This window comes from Phocoena phocoena, chromosome 18 (genome assembly GCF_963924675.1).
Source record: "Phocoena phocoena chromosome 18, mPhoPho1.1, whole genome shotgun sequence".
Taxonomy (NCBI): Eukaryota; Metazoa; Chordata; class Mammalia; order Artiodactyla; family Phocoenidae; genus Phocoena; species Phocoena phocoena.
The window spans coordinates 20,162,918-20,190,208 of NC_089236.1; the positions used below are offsets into that span (position 1 = coordinate 20,162,918).

Sequence of the window (27,291 nt, forward strand, 5' to 3'; positions counted from 1 at the left end):
ACCACTTACACGAGGAATCTAAAATAGTCAAACAGAAGCAGAAAGAATGTTCTTTGCCAGGAGTTGGGGAGGAGGGGAAAACAGGGAGGTATTAGTCAAAGGGTACAAAGTTTCAGTTAGGCAACATGAGGAAGTCCTGGAGATCTGTTATATCGCACAGTACCTACAGTTAACAATTCTGTGTTGCAGAGTTAAAAATTTGCTAAGAGGGTAGACCTTAAGTGTCCTTATCACCAAAACAATGATAAGAAGGCAGGGGGAATCTTTTGAAGGTGATAGATATGTTTATGACATAGATTATGGTAATGGCTTCACAAATGTGTACTTATCTCCAAACTCATCAAGTTGTATACATTAAATATGTACAGTTCTTTTATATGTCAATCATACCTGAAAATGGTTATATATATACACACACACATAGATACACATATATACGTATATATATAATGCACACAGTGTTCAAGGAAAGAAAACGTGACAAGAATTTTAGACTAAAGTGTAAAGATAGAGAAATGGTTTTGAACTATTAAGCACTCAGGGAATACAGTTCCATGACTCATTTTTAAGAACCTGCTAAAGAACAATCCACCAAGAGATAACTAGACAGCAATGGCAAAACAGATGTTGGTAAGCATTGACGCCAGCAAACTGTAGGACTAAGCCTAGAGCAGTTGTGAAGATCATGATCACAAAATGGATTTAACATTATAAGCCCCAGAATTGTTTAGAAACGATATAATTAACAAAACCGGAAGGAAATATCAGAAAGAAAGCAAGAAGTAATGTGAGCACGATGATTTTCTCTTCCTTTATAGATCTTATGTAATGCTGGTAAGTAAAGGTACACATACACTTAAGTCAGAAACGCTGTAAAGACCGTGATCACAGACGCAGCTCCGCACAAGTCCTATGTGTTAAAATTTCACAGTGCGTTAGTAGGTGAAGTATTTTCTCCAAACACATTACAGCCTTTGACTTTTTTAATGGCAAATCATCCAGAGAAAAGCACTTGATCTTTGTAGAGAAATTACCTGGAACCAAGTTACTAAAATGCAGTTAAAATGAACATTGATGGAAATGATAAAAGCAGAGAATCTCCAAATGAGGGATGAAGATACTCCAAGTGAAAGTCAAGGTCTTTAAGTGGCTCCTAAGACAGTGGCTTCCAAAAATTGCTACATTTTTTAGGCCTTGAAAGTTTATACATAAGTGAAAAGAAATTTTTCCTAAGTAACAATACTTCATAAACATTTATATTCATAGATATCTTCATTAGAATAATTTCGTTTTCTAGTGAGTCACATTTTATTAGAGTAACCAAATGGTGGTTCATAAGATGTGAAAATGTTAGAGCTGCCAATTTAAAGAACCCTGTGTTAGATGTGAGGAAAATATTATTAAATTGTTGGTGGAAATATAAATTAACATTATTTTGAATAGATATTTGGTGGTATCTTTGAAATTTAGTATTTTCAATCCTAATACATTATTTACCTGTTTATCAAGAAGAGACTGGTCAAATGAATCATGGCGTGTCCTTCAGAAGAATTCTATTGCCTATATTTTTAAAATTTATATATTAAAAATTTTATATTATATATACATGTATCACATGTATGCGTATATGTTATATATATGTCTATATATCGCATGTATGCACACACTCATGCAAACACACTTGCATATGCAAAGAAAGTATCTGAGAGGATCTAAAATATGGGCAGTATGATTGGAAGGGAGATCCTTTTCTACATGTTTTTTTAATAATATGCATGTATTTTATTAGTTAAAATAAAAACCAATTTTAAGACATAGTAATACCTAAGTATGACTCGGGCACCAGAGCCTATATGACTGAGTAGAAACACATGGCAAAAAAAATAGATAAGCCAAGTATGACTTTCCACTAACAGAGTGGATAGGCATCGTTTTACTAGTCTGGGCAGAAATCCTTATTTGGGAAAGGGGTCCATTCCGTACAGTCCCAAGGAAGCAGTCAATCACTTTGCCTTGACATCTCCCCCCAGGAATGGGCAGGTGGCAGGTCCCAGGCTGGCCAATTCGAGGGCTCCATTCCTCCCAGCCACCATGATTAGTTCAGAAACGGGCAAGTGACCCATGCAGGTCCAGTGAGGGTCTTCCCTGCATGGTGCTAAAGGAACGTCACAAAGTTAAATCCTCTTTCACGAGCTTCAATTATGTAAAATCAGAACTGCCAACAACCATCTTTCCCAGTCCCATGAAGGAAACCATGTGTAGCAGAAGAGAATCAGGTCAACTGAGAGATAGAAATAGAGTCTGCACCTTTTCAACCATTAAATCCAGCCACGCCTGAAGTACCAGTTCCATTCCTGGACTTGTCAATTACCTAAGAACCTCCTTTGACACTTCTTCGTCTTGGATTTCTGCCATTTGCCAATAATTATCCTGAATAATACAACTGCTATGCTTAAAGAGAACAAGCTGTTGGTTTTTTTTTCTTTTTAACATCTCACCTTGAACCCAGTGTATCCCAGTCATGGTTAGAACAGAAGATTATCCCTGGCTCTCTTCCTATGACCTTTAATTAGTTTAAATATTTTAAAATTATTTTATGTTTATAACCATAACACATACATGCTTCAGAAATTTTATAAAATCCAAAATAAACATAAATAAGTAAAGAAATCACCATAACTCCTTGGCCCAGGTGATTACTGTGAACGCTTTCGTGCATTTCCTTTCAGTTCAGGACCATGCACATGTGTTTTTTGAAGTTGAGGTCATACCCTTTGGAGTTTTTATCCTGCTTTTATTTAATGTTTGAGGAACTTCCCACATAACAAAATGCTCCTCAACGATATGAATCTTAAAGCTTCACGGTGTTTCACTTGCCTTCTCTCCTCCTTGAAATATTTTCTTCTAAGACCAAGGGAAGAAAATATTTCTCTGTGTTTCCCCCGTCCTCACCACGCCTACACACCAGTCTCCTCTGCTGGTTCTTCCTCACTTCTAAATGTTGAGGTATCATTGGATTCAGCTCTCCAACTGCTTCTTTCTCTTCTCAGATGTTGGGAAATCTCATCCTATCTCATGGCTTTCAATACCCCCTATACGCTGACAACTTCTTAATTTACATCTGCAGCCTGGACTCTCCACTCTCCCCTGGATTCAGCATAGTCATTTGTTTGTCACAGACATCTCAAGTTTGACATGCCCGAAACTGATCTGATATTCACCCTTGCTCCCCAAACTTGCTCCCCACTGAAGCACTTCAGTGAAGGGCAATTCCATCCTTCCAGTTACTCAGATCTAAAGCCTCCGTCGTCCTGTCACCGCTCTCTTTCTCACATGCCACATGCTGTCTATCCATCAGCAAGTCCTGTTGGCTCTATTTTCAAAATATACACAGAATCTGATCACTTCTCACAAACCCATTAGCACTACCTTAGTCCAAGCCACCATTCTCTCACCTGAAACCAACATCCTGCTTCCATCCTACCCGCTACCCACCCCTCATTTCATTCTGTTCTCAAAGCAGCCAGAGTGATCCGTTTAAATGTATGTCAGACACAGATGTAGAGAACAAATTTATGGATACCGAGGGGGAAAGGTGGGGTGATGAATTGGGAGATTGGGATTGACATATATACATTACTATGTATAAAATAGATAACTAATAAGAACCTACTGTAGAGCACAGGGAATGCTGCTCAATGCTCTGTGGTGACCTCAATGGGAAGGAAATCTAAAACATGGGATATATGTATACATATAACTGATTCACTTTGCTGTACAGCAGAAACTAACACAATATTGTAAAGCAACTATACCCCAATAAAAATTATTCTTAAAAAATTGTATGTCAGAGCATGGCACACTTCCGCCCAAATCAAATGGCTTCCCACGTCACTATGACCAAATGCCAAATCCTTTGCCCATAGTGACCCGTGGAAGGTTATCCACAGGACTCCCAGCCCACTCATGCGGCTCCAGCCACAGTGACCTCATTGCTCTTTCTTACCCACCCCAGTCATGCCCCTCAAGCCCTTTGCTCAGAGAGAAATTTGCCAAACAATCTTCACCCCACTCCCCCTTTACCTGCCTGGATCATTCCCTCTCCTATTTCAAGTCACTGATCAAATACAGCCTTCCCTGACCACCTACTATCACAACCCCTGCTCCAGTGCCTATCCCCTTCCCATGCTTTAGTTTTCTCCACAACACCTATCACTTGGAGACACTATATAATTTGTATCCTTCCACCTCACACTCTCAGAACTCACCCTGCTCACCACTACCACATTGCTCTCATACATTTTAACATTTTCGATGAAACTGGTTTTTATCAAGGTCACCAACCAACCCATGTTGCCAAATCCAATGGACTCTTCAATGCCTTCATCTAAATAGGCATCACATTTTATAACTTAAATTACGGTATTTCACTGCCTGAAACCCTAGGTGACTTCCCACTGTACTTGGAATATAATCCAGACTATTCATCCTGGCCCAAAAAGCCTTAATGATGCCTGACCACCTCTCAGGGTTCATCCCACACCAACCCCCCCCCAATCCCAACCAGTCCTCAGAACCTCGCCTCGCCCCGCCGCACCAAGCCTGGTTCAGCCTCAGGGTCTCCCCACGAGACCCTGCCCCACGAGACTCCTGCCGAGTCTTCCCCCATCTTCTCATCCTCCTGATCTCAACTCTGATCAGAAGACCGCAGGAGACCCTCTCCCTGATCCCCTTATAAAAAATGTCCCTCATCCTTTTCTATCACAACACCACTTCCTCACAGAACTTAAATGACACATAAATATATTTACCTTCTCCCCTAACTAAAATACAAACCTCATAAAGGACTCTGATCATCATCTGACATCAACACATCTACCAGCTGCCTGTACCTGAGCCCACATATTCTGTCTTCTCTCTTGTTATGGTGGAGGAACCCCGCTTCCACTTGTGTCCTTGACCCATCCCTTTTCATCAAATCAAGGACATCATGCCAACAATTATCTCCTGCCTCTATTGCACTGTCAATTTCCCCTTTTCTCCTGGACCATTCCCATCAGCACAAAAACATGTCATAATTTATCCTATCTTGAAAAAAAAAAAGTCTTTTCTTCTTATCACCCTTCAATTACTACTGCATTATTCTGCTGTGTGTTTTTTTTTTTAATCCTCAAAGTAGTTTTTACATTCATTGTAACTTCTCCCATTTTTTCTTTAACCCACTTAGTTGGACTTTTACTGTAACCACTCCATTGGAACAGTTCCAGTTAGGGCCACCAAAGGCTTCCATTTTGACAAATTTGATGGTCATTTCTTGGTTCTCGTGATACTCAGGCTATCACGAGCATCTGACCCAGTTGAGCACTCTCTATGCTTGAGTCTTCACCTGACTTCCAGGATATCACTCTCTTTTTGCACCCCTCCTTACTCACTGGTTGCTTCTACTCCATCTACTTGACTGGTCCCTCTACAACTCCCTGACTGGAGTAATCCAAGGCTCAGTCCTCAGGCCTCTTTCTTTTCATATCCCCATTCACTCTCTGGATGATCTCGCCCAGTTTCAGACTTTAAATACCATCAACAGGCCATTGACAGCCCAGTTTATACCTCAACCCTATACTCACACTTGCTACCGCCAACAATTCCTTAAATGAATGAATTAAGGCAGAAACACTGTCCCTCTTCACGGTATTACTTAGCTCCTAAAACAGTGTCTGACACAGCACTTGGTAATTATCCATTAACTTTATGAATATTGTTAAAACTAGACACCACTGTGGGAAAACTGAAAAGACAGATGACAGTCATTAGCTAATTTCAAGGAGTTGTTTCTTTTCACACATGCCAATGACATTAACAGAAGGCAATGCAAGACACTGCTTTCCAAGCATGCAGTGGTCAAGTGGTCAGGCTTGTTCCAAACCTCAGAACTGGAACACCCAGAGGAAATGATGGATTACATATCATTCAGGAAATCTGGGAAATTCTTTTTCTCATTCTTAGACCATTAGTAAGATTTGATTAATAGAAATCTCAGGGACATATTGTGAAGAATGAACATGAAATAAACAAATTCTATGAGGCCGATTTAGAAGAAAATCAGGTACAATTGAGTGGAGGTTAAGGTGGCCACTGTCTTTAAAAACAAAACCTAAAAAGAACAGAAGAAGGATCTAGTCTATGCTTATTTGAATAAAAATAAGTGATTGACACCCCAAATGTCCAGGCCATTTAAGTTTCCCAGACTGCAATCCATTAAAAAGAAAAAATTTACTCACAGCAACATGAATGAATCTTACATACATACAGTTAAGCAAAATAAGCCAGACACAAAATGAGCATGTACTACGTGTTTCCGCTTAAGTGAAGGTCCAAAGAGGGCATAAGGGAACTTTCAGAAATTATGGAAATGGTAGATGTCTTGATTGGGTAATAGTTATATGGGTGTATAATATATTTATCAAAATGCATTGAACCGTTTAAGATATTAATATTTTAATGAATGTAAAAGATAACTCAATTTTAACAAATTTTCCTGCAATGAGTGCTCTGGGGGCTCTGGGGACTGGAGGGGGAGTGGGAAAAATAAAAAACAAATGCCTTCACTGCAGGATCTCTCAGAGCCTTGAACACGCTTCCGGGCACTGTAACTCTCTAAGAGAGGCTACAGGATGCTGTATGTTCCAGGTTCAATTGCTCAAGGAACTTTATGTTTTTCTTACATATATTAACCTCTCTAAGGCACTAATGTTTCAGAACCCAGTAACTTTAGTCTGGAAAAATTCAAACAGAGGCTATAAATACCACTGTAGTCTCTGAAAAAATAAAATCAACATTTTTTAGTGAATCCCCCAGAATAAACTAGTTGCAAAACGTACCCTTAAAGAAAGTCCAATTACGTACTGGAGTAATTCTGTCCAAAATAATAAATTTCATTTTGGAGTTGTTGACCTCAAATTCCTTCTCGCAATTATTAGACAATAAAGCCAGTCGTCTGTCAAACAATTCCAAGTTTGTGTCAAGAAAGCATGCAACGATATAGACAATACTTATCTCTCTGTTCTCTGTAGGACATGCAGCTCATCCAGAGGTGGCATCAAGTCATTGAAACACAAATTTAAAAATAGAAGTCTTAGGTTGGGTTCCCTGGGAACCCTTGTGTACCCGTTTACTATTGAAAGCTCCAGACCAACACCTATCGGGAAACACGACTAGGCAGGGGGAGGAGTGTAACTGTGATACAACCACAACAAAGGTGGGGAGCTCTGGAACCAGGGCAGCCCTTAAGTGTTGTCCAGCCTTGAGGCAAGGGGGCCAGACTTTTCTATCTTCACAACAGACCAATCACTGTATCCTGGCTGCCCTAGGAAAGGGGCACAACTATGGGCACGGTGGCCTCTTTGAGGGTAATTTCCACAGGGAGGATCAGCTGAGAGCCATCAGCTACCAACACTTCCAGCAGCAGAGAGAGTGCCTCAGCCTTGAAGGGAGAGAGGCGCCACACACCAGTGTCCACTACAGCAGCCAATACACACCCCTTTCACCAGGCTCAAAGGGGTGTCTGATCTGCAAGAAACCCTCCAGACCAAATCTAATTCTCAGGCTATTAATAGACAAGCTCTGTTTGAGTACCAGGAGTCAAGGACTGAGATTTTGCCTATATTGCTTTGTCCTTGACAAGCATTCACAAAACCGCAATAGAAAGTGCAAATAATCTTAGATGGTTACAAAAAAAAATTCTCTCGCAATATAAACTATACACCAAGAAACTCCTATGACTAGCTTTGCCATGACTGGAAACCTAGCTGTTCTTCAGGAAGAATAATGGTCTGAGAACATCAGATATCTTTAAGAACTAAAACACAACAATCAGTAAAACAAGATTTAGCATCAAAAAGCTTTAGAATCACCTTCCAACACTGAAGTGTTCTTTTTTCATATTTTCCTTTCCTTTTCTTTTTTTTCACTCTTTTAAATTGAAGTATAGTTGATTTACAATGTTGTGTTGGTTTCTGGTGTACAGCAAAGTGATTCAGTTATATATATACATTCTTTTTCATATTCTTTTCCATGATGGTTTATTACAGGATATTGAATATAGTTCCTTATGCTATACAGTAGGAACCTGTTGTTTCCTTTGCCTTTTTTTAAAAAAATAAAATTTAGTATCCCATTGGACAAAATAATTAAAAAGCATTTAGAGGAGTCTCCCTGAGTCTGCTTTTCAATATATGCTAACAATCAATTCATATATTCCTTCAAAATGCATCTACCAAGGACATCCCATTAAAGGACATCATGTTTGGTGTTGAGGGTACAGAGATGAATAAGAAGTTCACCATCTAATAAAGATGACGGCCATGTAAACAGGTAATTCTAAATCATTCATTCATTCAAATATACCTAGGCACCATACCTTGAACAACAAAAACATAGCCTTTGCCCTCATGGGGCTTACATACAGTGTGAGAAGTGTTCACACAGAAGACTGGAGAAGGTGCTGTAGCCACAGAAAACTTTCTAACAGTAAGCTCAACAACAATGACCATTAACCTTTCCTGAGGGTGTAAAAGGTGCCAAGCACATATGTAAGTTTATTTAACCCTCACATCAATCCTCTGAGGTAGGTATTATTATTATTCCCTATTTACAGGTGAGGAAAATCACAGCACAGAGAGGTTAAGCCGCTTAATCAAGGTCACACAGGCGGTAAGTGGTGGCCTGGGCTTCTCAGAGGACCTAACACTGGAGCCGAGCCTTGAAAGCTGGGTAGGAATTTGCCAAATGGACACAAAAAGGGGGGTGGTGAGAGTATTCCAGACACAGGAAACTGCAAGTACCAATGCTTAAAACTCATCAGAAACCGCCAAGTTCATCCGCAGGTAGGCTGCTGGTGGGAGAGTTACAGGAGTCCAGGCCTGAAAAGGGGGAGCGGTGGGCTTGGGCAAAGACAGAATCCATGTGCCCTACAGAGACTGAAGGAATGCAAGCACAAACTGCAGGGGTTTTTAGTAATATCAATAAGAATATTCATAAGAATTAAAATGGCTAACATTCTTCAAGAGCAGCCAGACATGGGCTACTTATTTCTACACGTTATCACACTTCAGCTTCATTACAATCAAAGGGAGCAACTAGATTGTCCAGGGTTCTCCTGCTTATGAGTTACAGAGCTGTGGTTCAAAACTAGGGAACTCTAACCCCAAAGCCTGTGCTCTCTCAGCTACTGGGTCTACAATACGTGGCAATCACCCCTTACCCTCACCCACCCAACCCCTACTCGGGAAGCAGAGGGGCAGTGAGGAGGGAACTCATGCTCCAGCCCAGGAGACAACGATGCAGCCGCCTTTAACCAAAGAAGTGAGAGCTGGGGGCTGGAGAAGAGATTTGAGAAATAAGTACACAGAGGTGGCACTGGGGACTTCTTAAGACTGGGCCGTGAGAAGGAGGGAATAGATGTGGAAAGAGATGGTGAATCCTTTACCAAGTGAACGGGTGGAAATAAGCACTGAGAGGTGGGCAGCGGGAGGGGAAAAAAAAAAAAAAGATGCTAAGGTCAAGGTCTACCTAGGCTAGAGATAGAAGGGCCTGCTGGGCAGCTAGATATTTAAGCTGGGAGCTGAAGAAAATAACCCACCGTGAAGGTACAGATTTGGCCAAAAACATGTTGAAGGCATGGGAGGAGGTTAATTTGTCTAGGGAAAATGGAAAGAAGAAGAAGATGGACATTATTCTCTTCCACATGTGAGGTATTGAATTACTTCTAGGGGGTATATTTCTGCCAGAGAAAATAAGCTAGTTGAATGACGTATATATTTAATAATAAACAGTACTGATAGTTTATCAGCGTTATCACCAAAAATCTGCTCGGCCACTCTGAGCCCAAGTCACCGATGTCAGTAATTCCACTTCAGGCACAAGCTCGGTGGGCTCTGCGTGGAAGCACCGATGCTCGTAGGATATACCGTTCTCTGGCTTTATTTACGTTCTCTCTTCACCCTTCACCCTAAAAAACGTCACACTGGGGCTTACCTGCCTTAGGAATCTGTACATAGGGCGATTTCTCCCGTTTCTCTCTTTTTAAAAAACAATGGAAAACTTCCCACTGTTAATATGTAGCAAAAAGAAGGAAGAAAACTAAATAAATAAATAAAGCCCGTCTGGTCCGCCCTCCCTGGCTGTTGCTACCTTGCAGTTTATGACACACAGATAGAGGGAGGGCTGCCGGAGTGAACGAGGCGGCCCGGCAGCAAGTCCATTCCCGGGGAAACCACGAGTGCCCGTGTGCAGGCGCCTCTGCCTACTTTGTGCCCTGCGATGTCTTCTGTGCGACTTTGAGAGGGGCTGGGGACGATGTCTCACCGCGCGCCCGGCCCAGGCGAGCCCCGCGGGAGGGAGGGAGGGAGGGACCCAGCCAGGCGGGGGCAGAGGGAGCCGCCGCGGACCTTGCAGCGCTGGAACTGGCTCGACTCTCCCAGGCAGTTTTTGAAGTCAGCAAAACAGAAATCGAATTACTATGACGCTGGTGGACGACGCTCAGGGAAAAAGGGGCTTTCTGCCGGCTTAATCGCCATGAGGGATGCAGCGAGTCACGGAACAGCCAAGTGTGTCTACCGTGTGGACCCTGAAGACCGACCTGCGTAAGTCAGGCTGCTGTATTTTATTGCTGTATAATTTTCTTTCTGGCTTGAAAGGCTGCTTGGCCGAAATGTAATCGTTTCAGTGAGAATCTCTGGAGTGGAAAGTTGTCTGCTGATCTTTGCTGAGGACTTTTTCTTTCTTTGATTAACTAAGCCACATGACACAAGCTGACATTCCTGCCGGCAGCTGCGGCGATTCAGCCTAAGACTGACGGAGACCTATAACCCAAAGTACATCCAATTACTATGGAATTAACCCTGTCTGTATTTTTAATTGACTGTCAGTGTAGAGTGCCTCCAGCCCCACTGTTTTGGATTGCTTGCTGTTTTAATGCTGCTGTGGTTCAACTAGTATTACCAGCATAACCAACCGAATGAGACAGAGCTAAGAGAGATTCCCGGTAGTTACAAAACTTTTCTTTTTTGGCCAGGATCACATTTTTTCTCCCTGACTGCTAAAAACTCAGCAACCTCTATGTTAAAAGTTCATTCTGCTTTTTTGCCCTTGCCTTGGAGAAAAAAAATCAAATCAGACAAAGGATTCTACTGAAATTGTGAAGGAAGGAAATATAAGGAAGCCACCGCAGTTCTTTAACTACTGTTGTAATAATGGGAGAAAAAAAGCCGACCAAAGAAGCCCGGCACGTATGCCAGCCTGTGACAGAGCATGGGGACGTAAAGCTGAATGGTGAGCAGAGCCTGTAACTCGGTTTTTCGGCACTTGATCTGTTACGAGTTCCAGCTTAGACATGGATATTCTCTGTGAAGAAAACACTTCTCTGAGCTCAACTACAAACTCCTTAATGCAATTAAATGATGACACAAGGCTCTACAACAACGACTTCAACTCCGGAGAAGCTAACACTTCGGATGCGTTTAACTGGACAGTGGACTCAGAAAATCGAACCAACCTTTCCTGTGAGGGCTGCCTGTCACCACCCTGCTTCTCCTTACTTCATCTCCAGGAAAAGAACTGGTCTGCTTTGTTGACAACTGTAGTGATTATTCTAACCATTGCTGGAAACATACTCGTCATCATGGCAGTGTCCCTAGAGAAAAAGCTGCAGAATGCCACCAACTATTTCCTGATGTCACTTGCCATAGCTGATATGCTGTTGGGTTTCCTTGTCATGCCCGTGTCCACATTAACCATCCTTTATGGTGAGTGGCGTTGGTTTCCCAGCTGTATCCACACTGGTAACGAAGCATGTGCATGTTATTAGCAGATGAGTCAGGGCTCACGGGACAAACTAAGAGCAGGGCTTTGTTTATACAGGAGGGTCTACCATCTTATACTGCTGAACTTTTACTTTTAAAATGAGACCTCACATTTTAAGAAATCAGACAACCTGTTATGTGTGATCACTGGAGAGTTTTGTGCTTTGAAACATGTATATTTTATGCAGGGAGATAAGGTGTTGTGCTGAAAAACATGTACATCTTATGTACAATTATAAAGGTCCCAATACAGTCATGAAGCAATGACATCTGTCGTTCTGAATCCACTTGGTTTTCGCTCCTTTATATTCTCAACCAAATATTCCAGCCCTCAAGACAGGACAGTTTTATCTTTGTCACACTGTTTTCAGCACTTCTAATGAAGGGGTAAAACTTTCCCAATTACCTTGGAACATTTGCAGAGAGAATATTAGTGGTGCAGTGGGTTTACTGTTAAAATATGGAGTCTCCATTAGAATCAATGAATTATACCAGTTTTAAATTGTTCCCTGCCCAGAGAAGCTAATTTGGAAGTGTGCCTTTGAATTAGAACCTCAACTCTTTAAAAATGCAGAGGCATAAACTCCTCCCGTCTGGTTTGGAGGAGGGTGGCAAACACATGGGAAGAGATTAATCTTGCTTTCTTCTCAATAGAGTTTGAAAGAGTCAGACCTCTCAGCAAGTAGGCAGACACTGGGATGGCTTCAGCGGGAAGCAGAATGTGATATTCTTTACAAATTATGAGTAATACAGCTAGATTTCTCTCTTTAAAAGGGGGCAGAGAATCTTCAGACTGCTGATACAGGCACACCGGCAGTCACCCAGGGCTAGAAACAAGTTATGAGCGCTGCCTTTTAGAAGCGATGTTCTGGCCAAGTCTTACTTAAGTGTTAAGAAAAAAAAAAAAATCAACCCAGCCCCAAGGAATATGGAGGAGGAAGGAGGTGAGCAATGGAGCGCAGGGGCGCCGGTTTACACAAGGTCGATAGTGCTCTTTGCAAGGCCAGCCTCCACTTGACCACTCACAGTGTCACACCAGGATGATTTGATTAAATTCGCCTGTCATTTCCCAGACATCCTGGAGAGGTTCCCGCTTCCTAAAACCCCGCTGCGTTGAAGGCAAACTCCATGAGTGGGAGATGACTCTCAGAGGGCCTGTCCGGGAACCAAAAGCCCGGTGGGGGGGGTGGGCGGGGGGACCTCCGAGCGGCAGGTGGACCCCTGAGAAGCCCGTGGGGACGAGCAACGGCCAGCCGGGTTAGAAAGCCGACATCTGCCCGTAGCCTCCGGCTCGGGGTGCAACGGCGCCCCCTGGCGGCCATCACTGAGCACAGCTGGTTCCTGCCCAGAGATGCCTGGGCAGGCATCTGAACTGTTCCTGAACTGGTCCTCCGGACACCGCTGGGTGGGTGAGGAAATGCCCCCTTCCTTATCCCCACCACGGAAACCCAAACTACGGCCCGCGGCTGCCTCCTTGCACAGAAAACTCCTCCCAGGGTCAACATCAGTTCCGACCAGGCAAAGCATGGCTTCCCCCCAGGCACTGCTAAGAAAAGTTCTCTTCTTTTAGCTCAAGCTCTCTGCACATGGCGTGAAAGGCACCAAGTCCGACCTGTATCCTGCACCCTTTACTTTTCTAAACATCGGTGGTGGCATTTTGGTAGAGAGTATGTTTGTGACTAGAGAGTTCGTTCAGCTCTGTGGATCTAGAATGCCGTGAAAGAAAGGTGGTCTTCATAATTTTCCTTCTCACATGTGCACAGATTTAACACCATTGCTTATATTGTCATCAAAACTAATTAAGGTTTATATAACTATTTGGTCTCCCTCTAACACACAAACAGGAGACTGTGTGTCCGTAAGGCATACCCTGCCTTCCTAGTGCAGCAGGTGACTTCCTGCAGTGCGTCTCACAGGAGAATCCTCTGGGTAGCTTTAAATCACTTTAATGTTGGAGGGCGCCCTCCACCCACCCTGCTGGGCATCAGGACCTACAGAAAAGCTGTCCAGCTGATTTTAATGTGCAACCCTGGGTGAGAACCACTGCCCTAGGCAGAAGTTACCCAAGTGTGGTCCCTGGACCGGCAGCGTCAGTACCAGATGGGAAATTGTTAGAAATGCAAATCCCCCTGCGTCACTGCACACTTTCAGAATCAGAACCCCTGGAGATGGGGTCCAGCAGTCCCATTGTAAGAAACCACCTCAGAGATTCGGAGGCTTGTTAAAGTTTGAGCACCACTGCCCTGAAACAGTTCTCAGGACAAGAATACCATGCTTTTCTTTACCACTGTCTTCATTTTCACCCCACACCCCCCAAGTTTGAGTTTAACCCCCAAAGTATTATTAGGTAATAATTTTTCATTTTCACAAAGAAATTCCCAATCTGGCTTTTTAATCATTTCTTCATTCACACCAGTAGCACTTCTGAGAGACCACTAGATGCCATCACTGTGCCAGACTGAGCAGCTGTAATAATGGCTGAGAGATGGCCTAACCTCAGGGAACCTACAATCTGTGAAAGATATGTGAATAAATAATGACAGTACACTGCAAGAGGTGCTTCAGTAGAGGAACCCATAGTACCTCATAGCTCCTGACCTAAGTCATCAAAAACAAAAAGGAGGGACTTCCCTGGTGGCGCAGTGGTTAGGAATCTGCCTGTCAATGCAGGGGACACGGGTTTGAGCCCTGGTCCGGGAAAATCCCACATGCCATGGAGCAACTAAGCCCATGCGCCACAAAAAAAAAAAAAAAAAAAAAAGGAGGTAGATTTTGTTAGGCAGAGGAGACAGAACGAGAGAAACCCCAGGGAGACACACCCTGAGTTTACAACACACCAGCATGATTCCAGCCACAAGAAGTTTTCAAACCTTGTATTCAGCCAGTGCAATCTTATTGTAGTTAAGTACAGTTGCCATCAGGCTCTTTTGAAATATTGAAAATGTTATTATCTTGTGTTGCCCTTTGCTGTTACCTGTGCCTTTTCCCAGGATGGAAACTGTTCAAGCAGGGTAAATTCCACACACCAGAGAAGGTCAAGGTCGCTAACTGATGCTAACCTTCTGCATCTTAGGGTACCGGTGGCCTCTGCCTAGCAAGCTCTGTGCTGTCTGGATTTACCTGGATGTGCTCTTCTCCACGGCCTCCATCATGCACCTCTGTGCCATCTCCCTGGATCGCTATGTTGCCATCCAGAACCCCATCCATCACAGCCGATTCAACTCCAGAACTAAGGCATTTCTGAAAATAATTGCTGTTTGGACTATATCAGTAGGTAAGTAGGAATGGTATTTTGGAATCTCATTTGCAATGACAGTTCATGCCTTCTAAGTAGACCTGTCCTGTTTTGTTGCACTGAACCCTGACATCCTGAATGTACTGTTTTGCTTGTTGCAAGACATGTTATAGTAATTATTAGATTTGCTTTAGGAAAGAAAAATCTGTTACTGTCACTGGCTGACGACATAAATTTGTATTTTTTTGCACAGGTAAAAACATATACACCAGTAAAGCCAAACGTGAGAATAACTGTGCCATGGGCACTTCCAAACACTTTCCCCATCTCACACTTTCAAATTCACTCAATTCAAGTTTCTAAATTCCTAGATCTTGAGTTTCCCAGAGACCTACAATGTTTATAATCACTGGACTTGTGGTCAGTATAAGAATACAGAGCCCCATACTGGAGAATACAGTTTCTGGGGGATAGAGAAGGTACCAGGTGCCATAACTCAGAGGGAGAACGAAAGTGAGGACAGAGGATGGTGGCAGAAGTACCCAGCACTTCTGTAACCTTCCCCCTCCTCTTATGATAAAACATGCCAGAGGATTTCAACCCACTTCACTCAGGTTGATTACACACCTTCACCTGTTGCCAGTATTGATCTCCTCTCACACACCTAACAGGAAAGCCCAGGTAGGGGAAGCTAAAGGAACAGCTCCCAGGCAGCTAAGTCAATTGCACCTGTCCCCTAAGCAGGCTTGGTTCATAACCAAAAATTCCCTGGGATTTGTTTTAAAGTTGCCAAGTGGGAACGATGTGCCTGCTTACGGCCAGATGGGTGCCAGTATCTACTAACATGAGAAACGGATTTGGTGGCAGGCTTGACATCGAGGACTCCAAACCCTGCTTGCACTGCTGAACTTAATATGTTCCTTCCTGGGAAACAGATGTCGCTCCCAAAATACGCTTGGAGTTTCTGGGCCTGTGCAATCTTGGACTCAACCTACTAGGATCAAGAGAATGAAGGACTAGTTGTTCTCAATCCCAGCTGTACATAAAAGCCCTGGGGAGAGTTCTGATTTCATTGGTCCATGGCAGGGCCTGGTGACTGAGGTGCAGCCAGGGTTGAGGAATGAGACAGACGGTCGCTGAGGGAAATGCAATTAGAGGGGCAAGAATAACGTGAATGAAGCGAGCCAGGCTATTGTCAAATTTACGTAGCTTTACCCCTGGACACTGTCCCATTGGTGAGACAGACGCTGGGAGAGTCACCCGATCTTTTACCCTCCGCCGCATGCCACCCCTCTCCCTGCCTTAGTCAAGCTTAATAAGAGCGGTAGTAGTAAGGGCTGTTTCTGAGCAACGACCAGAGACACAGTCACGTTCAAAGCACCTTGTGGAAAACAAGCTGCAGAGAAATAAGTTACACAGGATGACACAGCTCATAACCAGGAATCACCCTGGGTCAGTCCTATTTGAAAGCCTTACACCCTTACTGCTGCCCAGTAAAGACAGCCTTACACCCTTACTACTGCCCAGTAAAGACAGTCTGCTTCCTCTCCTTCCAGCCATCACCCCAGGAGGCAGGCAGGCTGGAATGAATAGTTGTGGGGTGATGGTCAGGGGTCATGATCCATTCGGCCAAACTTTTACTGCAAAACTACTATGTGCTTGGCACTGAGTATAGTAAGGTACGCATTCAGAGATCTCTGACCATGTGGTCGGGGAAGGCAGATAAGAAAACGTAAGAAACGCTGAAGTTACGTAGGCTCTATACCACAAGTCCGTGCGATGTGTGTCTGAGGAGTTGGTAAAGGTAAGATAATAATGTCTGTTCTAGTGAAGGGGCTTAGCATAGATAGCCTCCCGAATCGTTTTTCTAGTGTTTCTATTTCCATTGTTGTTTTTATGTGTTGTACATCTAAATCCTTAGGCTAGCATTTTTGTATATGGTTTAACATGTTTTCTTCTACCAATTATTAGAGCCTTTTCAGTATCTACTGGTATCAGTTTTTCCCCTTCAATTTCCTGATGTATCTCATTTTCTTTGTAGATTTTAATATTAAACTGCCCTTTCATGCCCAGAATGTATTCATGAATGAAATTGGATTTCTATGACTTTGTTAGTTGGTTTATTATTCTTATAAGGTTTCTTTCTGTAGCCTTATTAAATTTGGGAGGGTTCTGATTTTCCCCTAAGGTCTTGAAATATTTAGTAGGAATGTACTTTAAAGGTTATATAGAATTTAGTTCAAATCTTTCTCGTCCTGGTGCCTTTTCAAATGGTGTCTTTAATTATATCACAAACCTCTTCAAAATTTTTCATTTACATTTTCTACATTGTATGCAGCTAATGACCCAAAACAAAGTTTAAGTTATCTTTTGTGTTGATTTGTTTATCATTATTAAGTGTAATACTATTTGTTTTAAACTCTGCTTCATCTGATATTAGTATAGCTATGCCAGGTTTTTTACGTTGTCATTTTCTGGATATATCCTATTCCATCCTATATACTGTCAAACTCCTTTCTGACTTAATATTAAGTACATTGTAAGAAGCATATAAAGCTGTTTTGTTTTTATCTAGTCAATCTGTCTTTTTTTGTTTAAACTTTTTTTTTGAAGATTGCCTTTTTAATAAATTTATTTTTGGCTGTTGGGTCTTCGTTGCTGCGTGCGGGCTTTTTCTAGTTGTGGCGAGCAGGAGCTGCTCTTCATCGTGGTGCGCGGGCTTCTCATTACAGTGGCTTCTCTTGTGCGGAACATGGACTCTAGGCATGAGAGCTTCAGTAGTTGTGGCTCACAGGCTCTAGAGCCCAGGCTCAGTAGTTGTGGTGCATGGGCTTAGTTGCTCCATGGCATGAGGCATCTTCCTGGACCAGGGCTCAAACCCGTGTCCCCTGCATTGGCAGGCAGATTCTTAACCACTGCACCACCAGGGAAGTCCCCAATCTTTTAATTGGAATATTTAGTTCATTTACATTTAATGTAACCCAGATATATTGGGCTTAAATTTACCCTCTTACAATTTTCTTTTTATTTCCCATTTATTCTATATTCCAGATTCTCTCCATTCTTGCCTTCTTTTAGACTAATCAAGTGTTAATTCATTATTCCCCTTTATAAGCTTAAGTTATCCCATTCTTTTAGTGATTACAGCATACATTTTTGACCTAAAGGAGGCTAATACAAATTACTTGTATCACGTTTGTTTGTTTGTTTGTTTATGGCTGTGTTGGGTCCTCATTGCTACACTCAGGCTTTCCTTAGTTGCAGCGAGGGGGGGTTACTCTTCATTGAGGTGCGCGGGCTTCTCATTGCAGTGGCTTCTCTTGTTGCGGACCATGGGCTCTAGGTGTACGGGCTTCAGTGGTTGTGGCACGCGGGCTCTAGAGCACAGGCTCAGTAGTTGTGGCACACGGGCTTAGTTGCTCCGCAGCATGTGGGATCTTCCCGGACCAGGGCTCGCACCTGTGTCCCCTGAATTTGCAGGGGGATTCTTAACCACTGTGCCACCAGGGAAGCCCCTTATCTCTTCTTAAATGATGCAAAAACCTTAGAATATTTAACTGAATTTTGTTATTTTTATAACAAAAAACTTTTATAACATTTTTATTTTGCCTTCATTTTAAGCATATTTTTGTTCAGTATAGAATTCAAATTTGGCAGTTATCTTTTTTCAGCAATTTATGGGTAACATTCATAAAGTTCTAGCTTATATTGCTCCTTTGCGAGAACTCTGCTGTCAGACTTACTGTTGTTCCTTAGAACAGGGGGGGTCCCCAACACCCGGGCCATAGACCAGTAACAGTCTGCAGCCTGTGAGGAACCGAGCCACACAGCAGGAGGTGAGCAGCGGGCGGTGAGAGAGTGAAGCTTCAACTGCCTCTCCCCATCGCTCTCATTACAGCCTGAACCATCCCCCCGCCCCTTCCCCATGTCCGTGGAAAAATTGTCTTCCACGAAACTGGTCCCTGGTGCCAAAAAGTTTGGGGACCGCTGCCTGAGAAACTGCCATCTCTTACCACCCTCTGCTGCTTTGGGATTTTTTCTTTGTATTTTAGTAATTTTACTATGATGTGCCTAGATGTGGGTTCATTCTGGTCTTAACCTACATGGTGTTTGTACTGATTCTTAAGTTTGTAGCTCAATGCCTTTTGTCAGTTGGGGAGAACTCTTGACCGTTATCTTTTCAAATACTGCTTCTGCCCCATTCTCCCTTCCCCCACCCACTTCTTAGACTCCAATTTCTTGTATGGTAGAACTTTTACCCATGTTTATGACTCTTAAATGCTTTGCTACATTTTTCACCTTTTTTCAATTCTTGAGTCTGGATAATTTTACTGATTTTTCTTCTCCTGGGTTATTAATCCTCTCACCAGCTATTTCTAATTTGCTATTTAAACCTATATACTTTATTTTTAATTTGGTACTGCATGTTTAGTTTTAGAATTGCCACTTGATTCTTTTTATAGATTCTGGTTCTCTGGAATAACTCTCCATGTTTTTATCTATTTTCTTAAATACTCATCACAGGTATCTGGGTATCTGAGTTACCTGGGAATTTCTATTTTCTGGGGTCTTTTTCTGCTTGGTTCTGTCAGGTGGTAAGCCTGGTAATTTTATTAAACACTGACAATGGGGGAGAAAAATGTGGATACTCCACTGATGTTCTCATTCTTCAGACAGGGGTCCTTTAACTTTAGCAGGCAGTTAGAATAGGTCCCCTAAATCCAATCAGGGATTAAGCTAGGTTTAGGCTGAGTTTTTCTAACTACTGGTCTGTTTTCAGTTTGCCCTTATACCTGGGATATATTCCTCCATGAGCTCAGATGGAGGACCAAGGTGTTCTCCATTTTGAAGAGCCCTCAACTCGAGTTTCTGTCTCCTCAAGCCCTATAAGGCTGCTGCTAACTCTTTTTGAAAATTTTTTAATTGGGAGTACAGTTGATTTACAATGTCATGTTAGTTTCTGCTATACAGCAAAGTGAAGCAGGGGCTTCCCTGGTGGCACAGTGGTTAAGAATCCGCCTGCCAATGCAGGGGACACCGGTTCGAGCCCTGGTCCAGGAAGATCCCACATGCCGCGGAGCAAATAAGCCCGTGCACCACACCTACTGAGCCTGCGCTCTAGAGCCCGCAAGCCACAACTACTGAGCCCGTGTGCCACAATTACTGAAGCCCACACACCTAGAGCCCGTGCTCCACAACAAGAGAAGCCACCACAATGAGAAGCCCGCGCACCGTAACGAAGAGTAGCCCCCGCTCGCCACAACTAGAGAAAGCCCGCACACAGCAAAGACACAACACAGGCAAAAATAAATAAATTAATTAAAAAGTCAATCAGTTATCCATATCCACTCTTTTGTAGATTCTTTACCCATATAGGTCATTACAGAGAATTGAGTAGACTTCCCTTCTCTAGAGTAGTGTGTATATGTCTCTACTCAACCTCTCCATCTGTTCTTCTAACAAGTTGGTAAGCACCTTAAAGGGAAAGGAGGCTCATACTATTACCTTACTTTTTTCCTCTTCCTTTCACTCCAGAATCCTAACCCCTGAAATCCTGACTGCTTAGACAGCCCTAACACCAGTTTTTGATCTCCCAATCCCCGCTGAGACACAGTTTGGGGCCTTGAATTTTGCTTTATTTGACACTAATATTCCATACCTCCTCCCTCGTTTGAATCTTTCCAGGCTATCTTTTCTCACCTCTTCATTTTTAATATCTTTGTTCTTTTGTTTAATAAACATTTTCACAAGTAACTTACAGAGGGATTTTTTAAAATAAAATCTGAGTCTCTGCCTTTTGATATTGAAAGTCAGCCTGTCTCCATTTACTGTGACCATTGACATAATTGGTTTTATTCCTCCCATTTTACATTCATCATGTATCTTTCTTTGTAAGAGTTCATTTTCTTCCCCATTTCATGTTTGCTGACTTACACAATGTTTTCTTCATTTCCCTAGCCCCATCCCGTTAGTTTGAATTTCTACTTGGCTTTTCCACTCCTTCGTGATTATTGTCCCATCCCAAATAATCATTACACTGATATTTCTATTATTATATACAAAATAAATAACCCCACTAAATCGTTTTATTTCCTCATTCACCCCGAGTCCCAATTCATAGGTTTTTCTATAATTTTAAAGTAACCTAGGGGCACAACAGATCTTTTTTAAGTCAAAAAATGCAGAAACCATAAAGATCGATATAGACATAGCTGACTACACTAGAAATAGTACATTTTATGTAGCTAAAATCAATATAAACAAAGTCGAAAGAAAAATTTCAATGTCTGTGAATAACAGACCAAGGTTTGCTACCCTTAACATACAAAGAGCACCCACATTTTGATAAAAATGAAAAGACAAGCAACCCAACAGGGAAATAAGCAAACTATATGAACAGGCAATTCACAGAAAGTTAAAATGGACAAAGTTCATGAGAAACGCTCAGCCTTTTTACAGTCATGGAAATGTAATTTAAGACAACAATGCGGTACTATCACCCATCTGATTCGCAACATTAAAATGAGTGAAAACACCCACTGCAGTTTTGGATATGGTGCCCTATGTACTCAGATTCTGTTTGTGTGAATTTGAATTGTCTGTTCTTGGAAAATCTAGCAAGTTATTCAATATTAAAATTTGACCTACCAACCCCACTTGAGAGAATCTGTTCTACAGAAACACAAAAGTACTCTTAAGAATCTATGGGAATTTGGGGGAAATAGCAGAAAAGTGGAAAGGCTAGGTCATGGCTGAATGTATTATTTTTGCCTAAATTATGGAATATTTTGCAGCTCTTAAAAATATCGAGTTGGGGTTATTTGATATTCCACCGGAGGAATGTTAAGTGCAAAAAAATAAAATAAGTTTCAGTGTGGTATGCATGGTCTGGGCCCATTCGGGTAAGATAATAGTAATGATATATGGATACATTTACATATTAGCACTGAGAAACTACTGAAAGATTTCACACTTGTCAAGAAGGTAAAATTAGCCGTAAGAACGAAATAATGCCATTTACAGCAACATGGATGGACCTAGAGATTGTCATACTGAGTGAAGTAAGTCAGAGAAAGACAAATACCATATGATATCGCTTACATGTGGAATCTAAAAAAGGGTACCAGTGAACTTATCTACAAAACAGAAACAGTGTTACAAATGTAGAAAAAAAATTTATGGTTACCAGGGGGTAAGGGATGGGGAGGGATAAATTGGGATTGACATATACACACTACTACATATAAAATAGATAACTAATAAGAACCTACCATACACCTGAAACTAACATTGTAAATCAACTACACTCCAATAAAAATTTTAAAAGAAATGTATACAACATAAAAAAGGTAAAATTAAAATGATAAGATTGTTATATTTTCCCTTATATATTTCTGTATAGTTTTGCCACAAGTATGATGATGATAAAAGTGCTTTAGATGATCAAGAATGAAACAGTTACACCTGCATGATGGGAGGGAGGGCTCTATGGAGGAGGTGGCTGACCCTCAAAGTTTGCGAGGATCTAACAGACGGCAACCTTGGTGACCACATCATAGATTACTCAAGTTTTCTTGCACTGAGTATTTCTGAAATTAGCCTCTTCTTTCCCCTCCTTACTGCAACCGGCTTGGTCGTCTTATTTTCGCCAAGGCTTCTATCTAACTCTGAGGAAAATTAACATAATTACAAATCAATTGAGTTTTCTACTTGTGAGCTTCTCTGAGTAAAGAAGTGATAAGAGTAAAGATTGAAGCATTAAATTAAGAATGATCCTGAGGTTCTCTGGATTTCATTTTGCCTTCATAAACCCAGTTCCCTTGATCAGGGGAAACCATGACTTCAACTACAACATATAAAATGAGCAAACATTTTCCTCGTGATGATTGCCTTGCTAATGCCACGTGAGAAGAGAAAGTAGATGCTACTTATTCCTTGACCATCCTTAGCAGGTTAAAGTACATATTAGATAGAAAATGCCTATTTTCACATTGTCATATCCTGACAAGCAAGCAAAGACACCAATTTAATTTTTTTCTTGTGCTCATTTCATTGCAGAAATATATTTGCAGCTCAAAGAGTAATTTTGAAGTATCGTGAGTGTAAATTAGATTTTTTTCCTCAAGGCTAAGCATGACTTTCTATTTTATGTACTATTACTTTTATAATAGAAGAGACAAGCTGTGTCCATTTATTTTGTCCTTTGCCTTCACAAACTGGGACACCACACATAGAACCCTAAACTAAACGCTTAGAACACTGGGTCCAACCTCATGCCTTCAGGCAGGTCAAAAAACCTACCTTCCTAGACAGTGCGGCTGAATAAGGCAGGTTTGAGGGAGAATGAAAATGATATATGTCACTATAGCTTTAAATTGTATTTATCTGATCTATAGTATTCTGAGGATCTTTTCATGTTTGTGAGCAAATGTATATTATGTTTTCTATGGTTGGCTGCTTAGTTTTTGCTGTAGAATTTGGTGGTTATAAGCAAGAGCCTGGAGCCAAATACCTGGCTCTGTCCCCATAAGCTGTGTAACCTTGGGCAAGTTACTTAACCTCTCTGCACCTTCAGTTCCTGATGAATAAATGATAGTAACAGTACATATATCGGTGAGGTTGCTTTAATGATTAAATAAATACAGCATTTGTCTCAAATGTTAAGAGCTGACAACATCATTTGAACTCCTTTCTGTGAGGTTCTTGGACTTTTCCTAACGTAAAATAGAAGAATTAACTTTTTGTCTGTATTTTCACGATTTGCGTATTCCCAGCGTGTTGTCACTTGCCATTGTTTATAGTGGTTTTCTTTTCCCCCACATGGACTTTTATGTAATTTTATCTATAAATGTTCTTTTCTCCTTTACAGCTTCTGAGTTTTGAATCGTGACTAAAATTGCCTTTCCCACTGCAAAGTTATAAGAGGAATTCTTCCATTATTTTTATGGTTTTGTTTTATACATTTAAGTCTTTGACCCATTCAGGATTTAACCTGTGGTTCAATCTTATTTCTACACAGCTACTCATTACATCACTTATTTCCCCCACTGATTTGATATGTCACCTTCAGTACACTCAGTTCTCATGTATGGATTTGGGTTTATTTCTAGACTTTATAGTCTATTCATCAGTCTGCTCATTCACTTGCAGTATATTTTTAATTGAGGATATGTAATATGGCTTTTATTATCTCTTAAATCTAGTATTCCTTCATTGCTTTCTTTCAGACTTTTCCTGACCCTTTTCATTTGCTTCTTTGAGTCTTTTAGGAATGAGCTTCTATCTAGTCCCAGAAAATTTTATTAGAGCTGTAACTTTTTAAGTCAACTTTCTAGACCTTTTTCCTGGCATACCTGTGTACTATTTTTGGTCTTATTTTTTGTGGTTTGTAAGCAGCCTCAAATTCTATATGGAATAAAGTGAAAGTATATAAACAAATAAAACCTAAAATTTTAGCACTTAGGTTTAAAAATTTTTGAATGCATGTTTAGGTCCAAAAGGAATAATAGTGAAATATGTATGTTGAGTATTCCTATCATACCATATCTTCTGGGGGAAAAATGGCTTGGAAAAACACAAAATAAATTAGCTGAATAAAATGGGCTCAAAACCAGATGGTGTTCTGTTGCCCTTTAGAGTGGGGGACATCCCTAACTCCACTGTCAGAAACAAATATATCTGAGGAGCCCACTTTGGAGTCTCTCCTCTAGGACCTTACAGGTTTAGGCCTGAGTCCCTTACTGCCTAGGAACTGGGTTTCAGATACTCATCATGCAACCAGGACAGGAAAGGACTTGGGTTACCTGTTCTCTCTCCCCCTGCTTAGAGATCACATTGTAGGTGAGCATCTACCGAGATACAAAAGGAAACGTGAAGAATTAGTCTAAGCCGCCTTTCCCTCAGCTTCTCTATCTTCTAATTTCTCTCCTGGGTGAAGTAAAATCGCCTCCCCTTTTTCCCCATCTTTTTTGTCCCTACCACAACGCATTAGCGCATCAGAGGTCCGGGAAGGAGCTCTGGGCACTGCCGCAGCCTGCAGGTGAGCAGGTTGGTGTCCAGGAGCAGGGATGCTCACAGCCGTGGCGAGAGGGGGCTGCTGGCCTTCCCTAGGGTGCTTCAGCACCAGAGAGCCGCCAAGGAGCCAGCTGTCACCGTCACTGCGCTGAAACAAAGCCTCTGCAGGGCCACCACTCAGCCCATCTCCTTCTCTTGACCCCTGAGTGCAGCGGTCCTGTCCCTCTCTGTACACGGGTGCAGGGAATTTAGGGACATCTCCCCCACCAGACCACCTCTTCTCATACTTCAGCACATAACATCACAAAAAAGACGGTGCTCTTGGAGGATGTGTCCTTGGTTGTCCTTCAGGACACCGTCCCACGGGTAAGAGGAGACTTACTGGCCTGGGCAGCTCAGAGCCTTCCAGAGTGACAGCTGACTTCTCTCTGCATGGCAGACTCTAGCCATAGCCACGGGACTACGTGCTGAATAAAACAGCACTTAGTAGCATACACTCTCCACGGCCACGGGAAACTGGTGTGCACAATTAAGAAATGACCCAATGAAAAAGAATCGCTTTATCCTTTGTTAATTTGACCTTCGTCATAGACTGAGTTTCTTGGCTTTTAACTCATCATTCTTCCAAGGAGAAGAAGTTAGAGGAGGAAGCAAAGGACAGGGACTCCTGTTGCTTCTGGCCACTTAAAGCAGAGGACTACCATCCACATATCGCCCCCTCCTGCCTTTGGACCGTGTCAGGAACTCACAGGCTATGGAGGCATATACTTGCTCCAAATCTATCCATCCCTTTTGGGCCCGCAGGTAGGAACCTTCACTAAGTCAGGAGCGATAGCAGATCACCTGATCCATTTGTTATCACCCGCACCCTTTGTGCCCTGGTACCTGTTCTTTCAGTGGCCTAACAAAACGCCAACCCTGCACAACCAGACTCTACTGTTGCTGTGTTCTGTAACCAAGTGCTCCTGGAGAAAAAGTCACATGCTGTGAATCGGACACCATCTATCTGTGGTTTCCAACCTTGCCTCGACTCTCATTGCTTTCAATCCTTTTGCTTTATCCTTAGGGGATTTTTTTCAAGTCTTTTTCCTATTCAAGTCTTCTTAGCAACCAGAGGTGCCATTCTCTAAGCAGACAATCTTACTCCCTTTTGTCCTAAGGGGCCGTCAGGCACAATTCGTTTTCTATTTCTACTCCCACGTGCCAACTCCACTTTTCAGTTCTCAATTTCCAAATGGGTATCCCAAGAAGACGCAGGTTCTTCCATACTTTGTCTCTACCTCCTATCCCTCCCAGAAGAATCTTTCCTGACTTCTCTCCATCTCCCTCCCTGATTTATTTTAATTCCCTCTGAAGATTCTACTCATTTGCTCTATTTTGTCACCTCTCGTTTGTACCTCCAAGCACCATCCAGCTTTGACCTCCCTCCTTTTTACTGTTCTTCAAGGTCACCAAAACCTTCCTGATTCCCAATTAAATCCAAAAGATTGTTTCTATTTTAATAATGTACTCAGGTAATACATGAATACATCCTCAAAGGGAGAAAGTCAAACGGCTCTCACTATAGGGAATAGAAGTGAACTTGCCCTTCATCTCTCCCTGTGTCTCCAGACCAGCACCCACAGGTACTATGCTAACCTTGAACTTCTCTGTGACCGTTCAATGTGGAGCATAGCACGAGAGGAGGGAGTGCTGCCAAGCCAAGCCCCCTCAGTCCCCCTTCTACTGGTATGTCCTTCGACTCTGGGCTTGCATATCAAGCTATGCCCTCCAGACCCTGCTGACCTCTGCTGCAGTTTTTTCTTTCGTTTTGGCCCTTTCTTCAACTTCTACTTCTAAACCAGGTCCCATCTGCTGTCTTCCAGAGATTCCTCCATCATTTGTGAAATACTAACGAGATGACATTTTCATGGGTTATAATTTATTCTGATCAATGTACTTTCTATTTTCTAATCATTAAATGGAATTTTAGGAGGGAGTAGAGACACATGGACACTGCTTGGATACTATCTTGATCCAAATTTTATTTATACATATCATACTTTATCTACTATTCTTTTATGCATTTATTTGTGTGTATTGACGTCTCCTCTTCGAAACTGTCTCCTTCCTTATCACCTTCTCCTCCCTCTCTGATCAGTTGCTTTTGTAAGCTCCTTTTTGTCTTATTCCTTATATGGTAGT

The 27,291-nt window shown here is 42.0% G+C and overlaps 1 protein-coding gene across 1 annotated transcript in view; it reads left to right on the forward strand.

Annotated features, from left to right (window-relative positions):
* Positions 1–11,386: 11,386 nt before the first annotated feature.
* Positions 11,387–27,291, forward strand: part of HTR2A (5-hydroxytryptamine receptor 2A) — a 55,734-nt gene continuing 39,829 nt past the window's right edge. The window contains exons 1-2 of the mRNA XM_065896065.1: positions 11,387–11,801; positions 14,932–15,132. Coding sequence (XP_065752137.1) covers positions 11,390–11,801; positions 14,932–15,132 — 613 coding nt within the window. The 5' untranslated portion in view covers positions 11,387–11,389. The remainder of the gene's footprint in view (positions 11,802–14,931; positions 15,133–27,291) is intronic.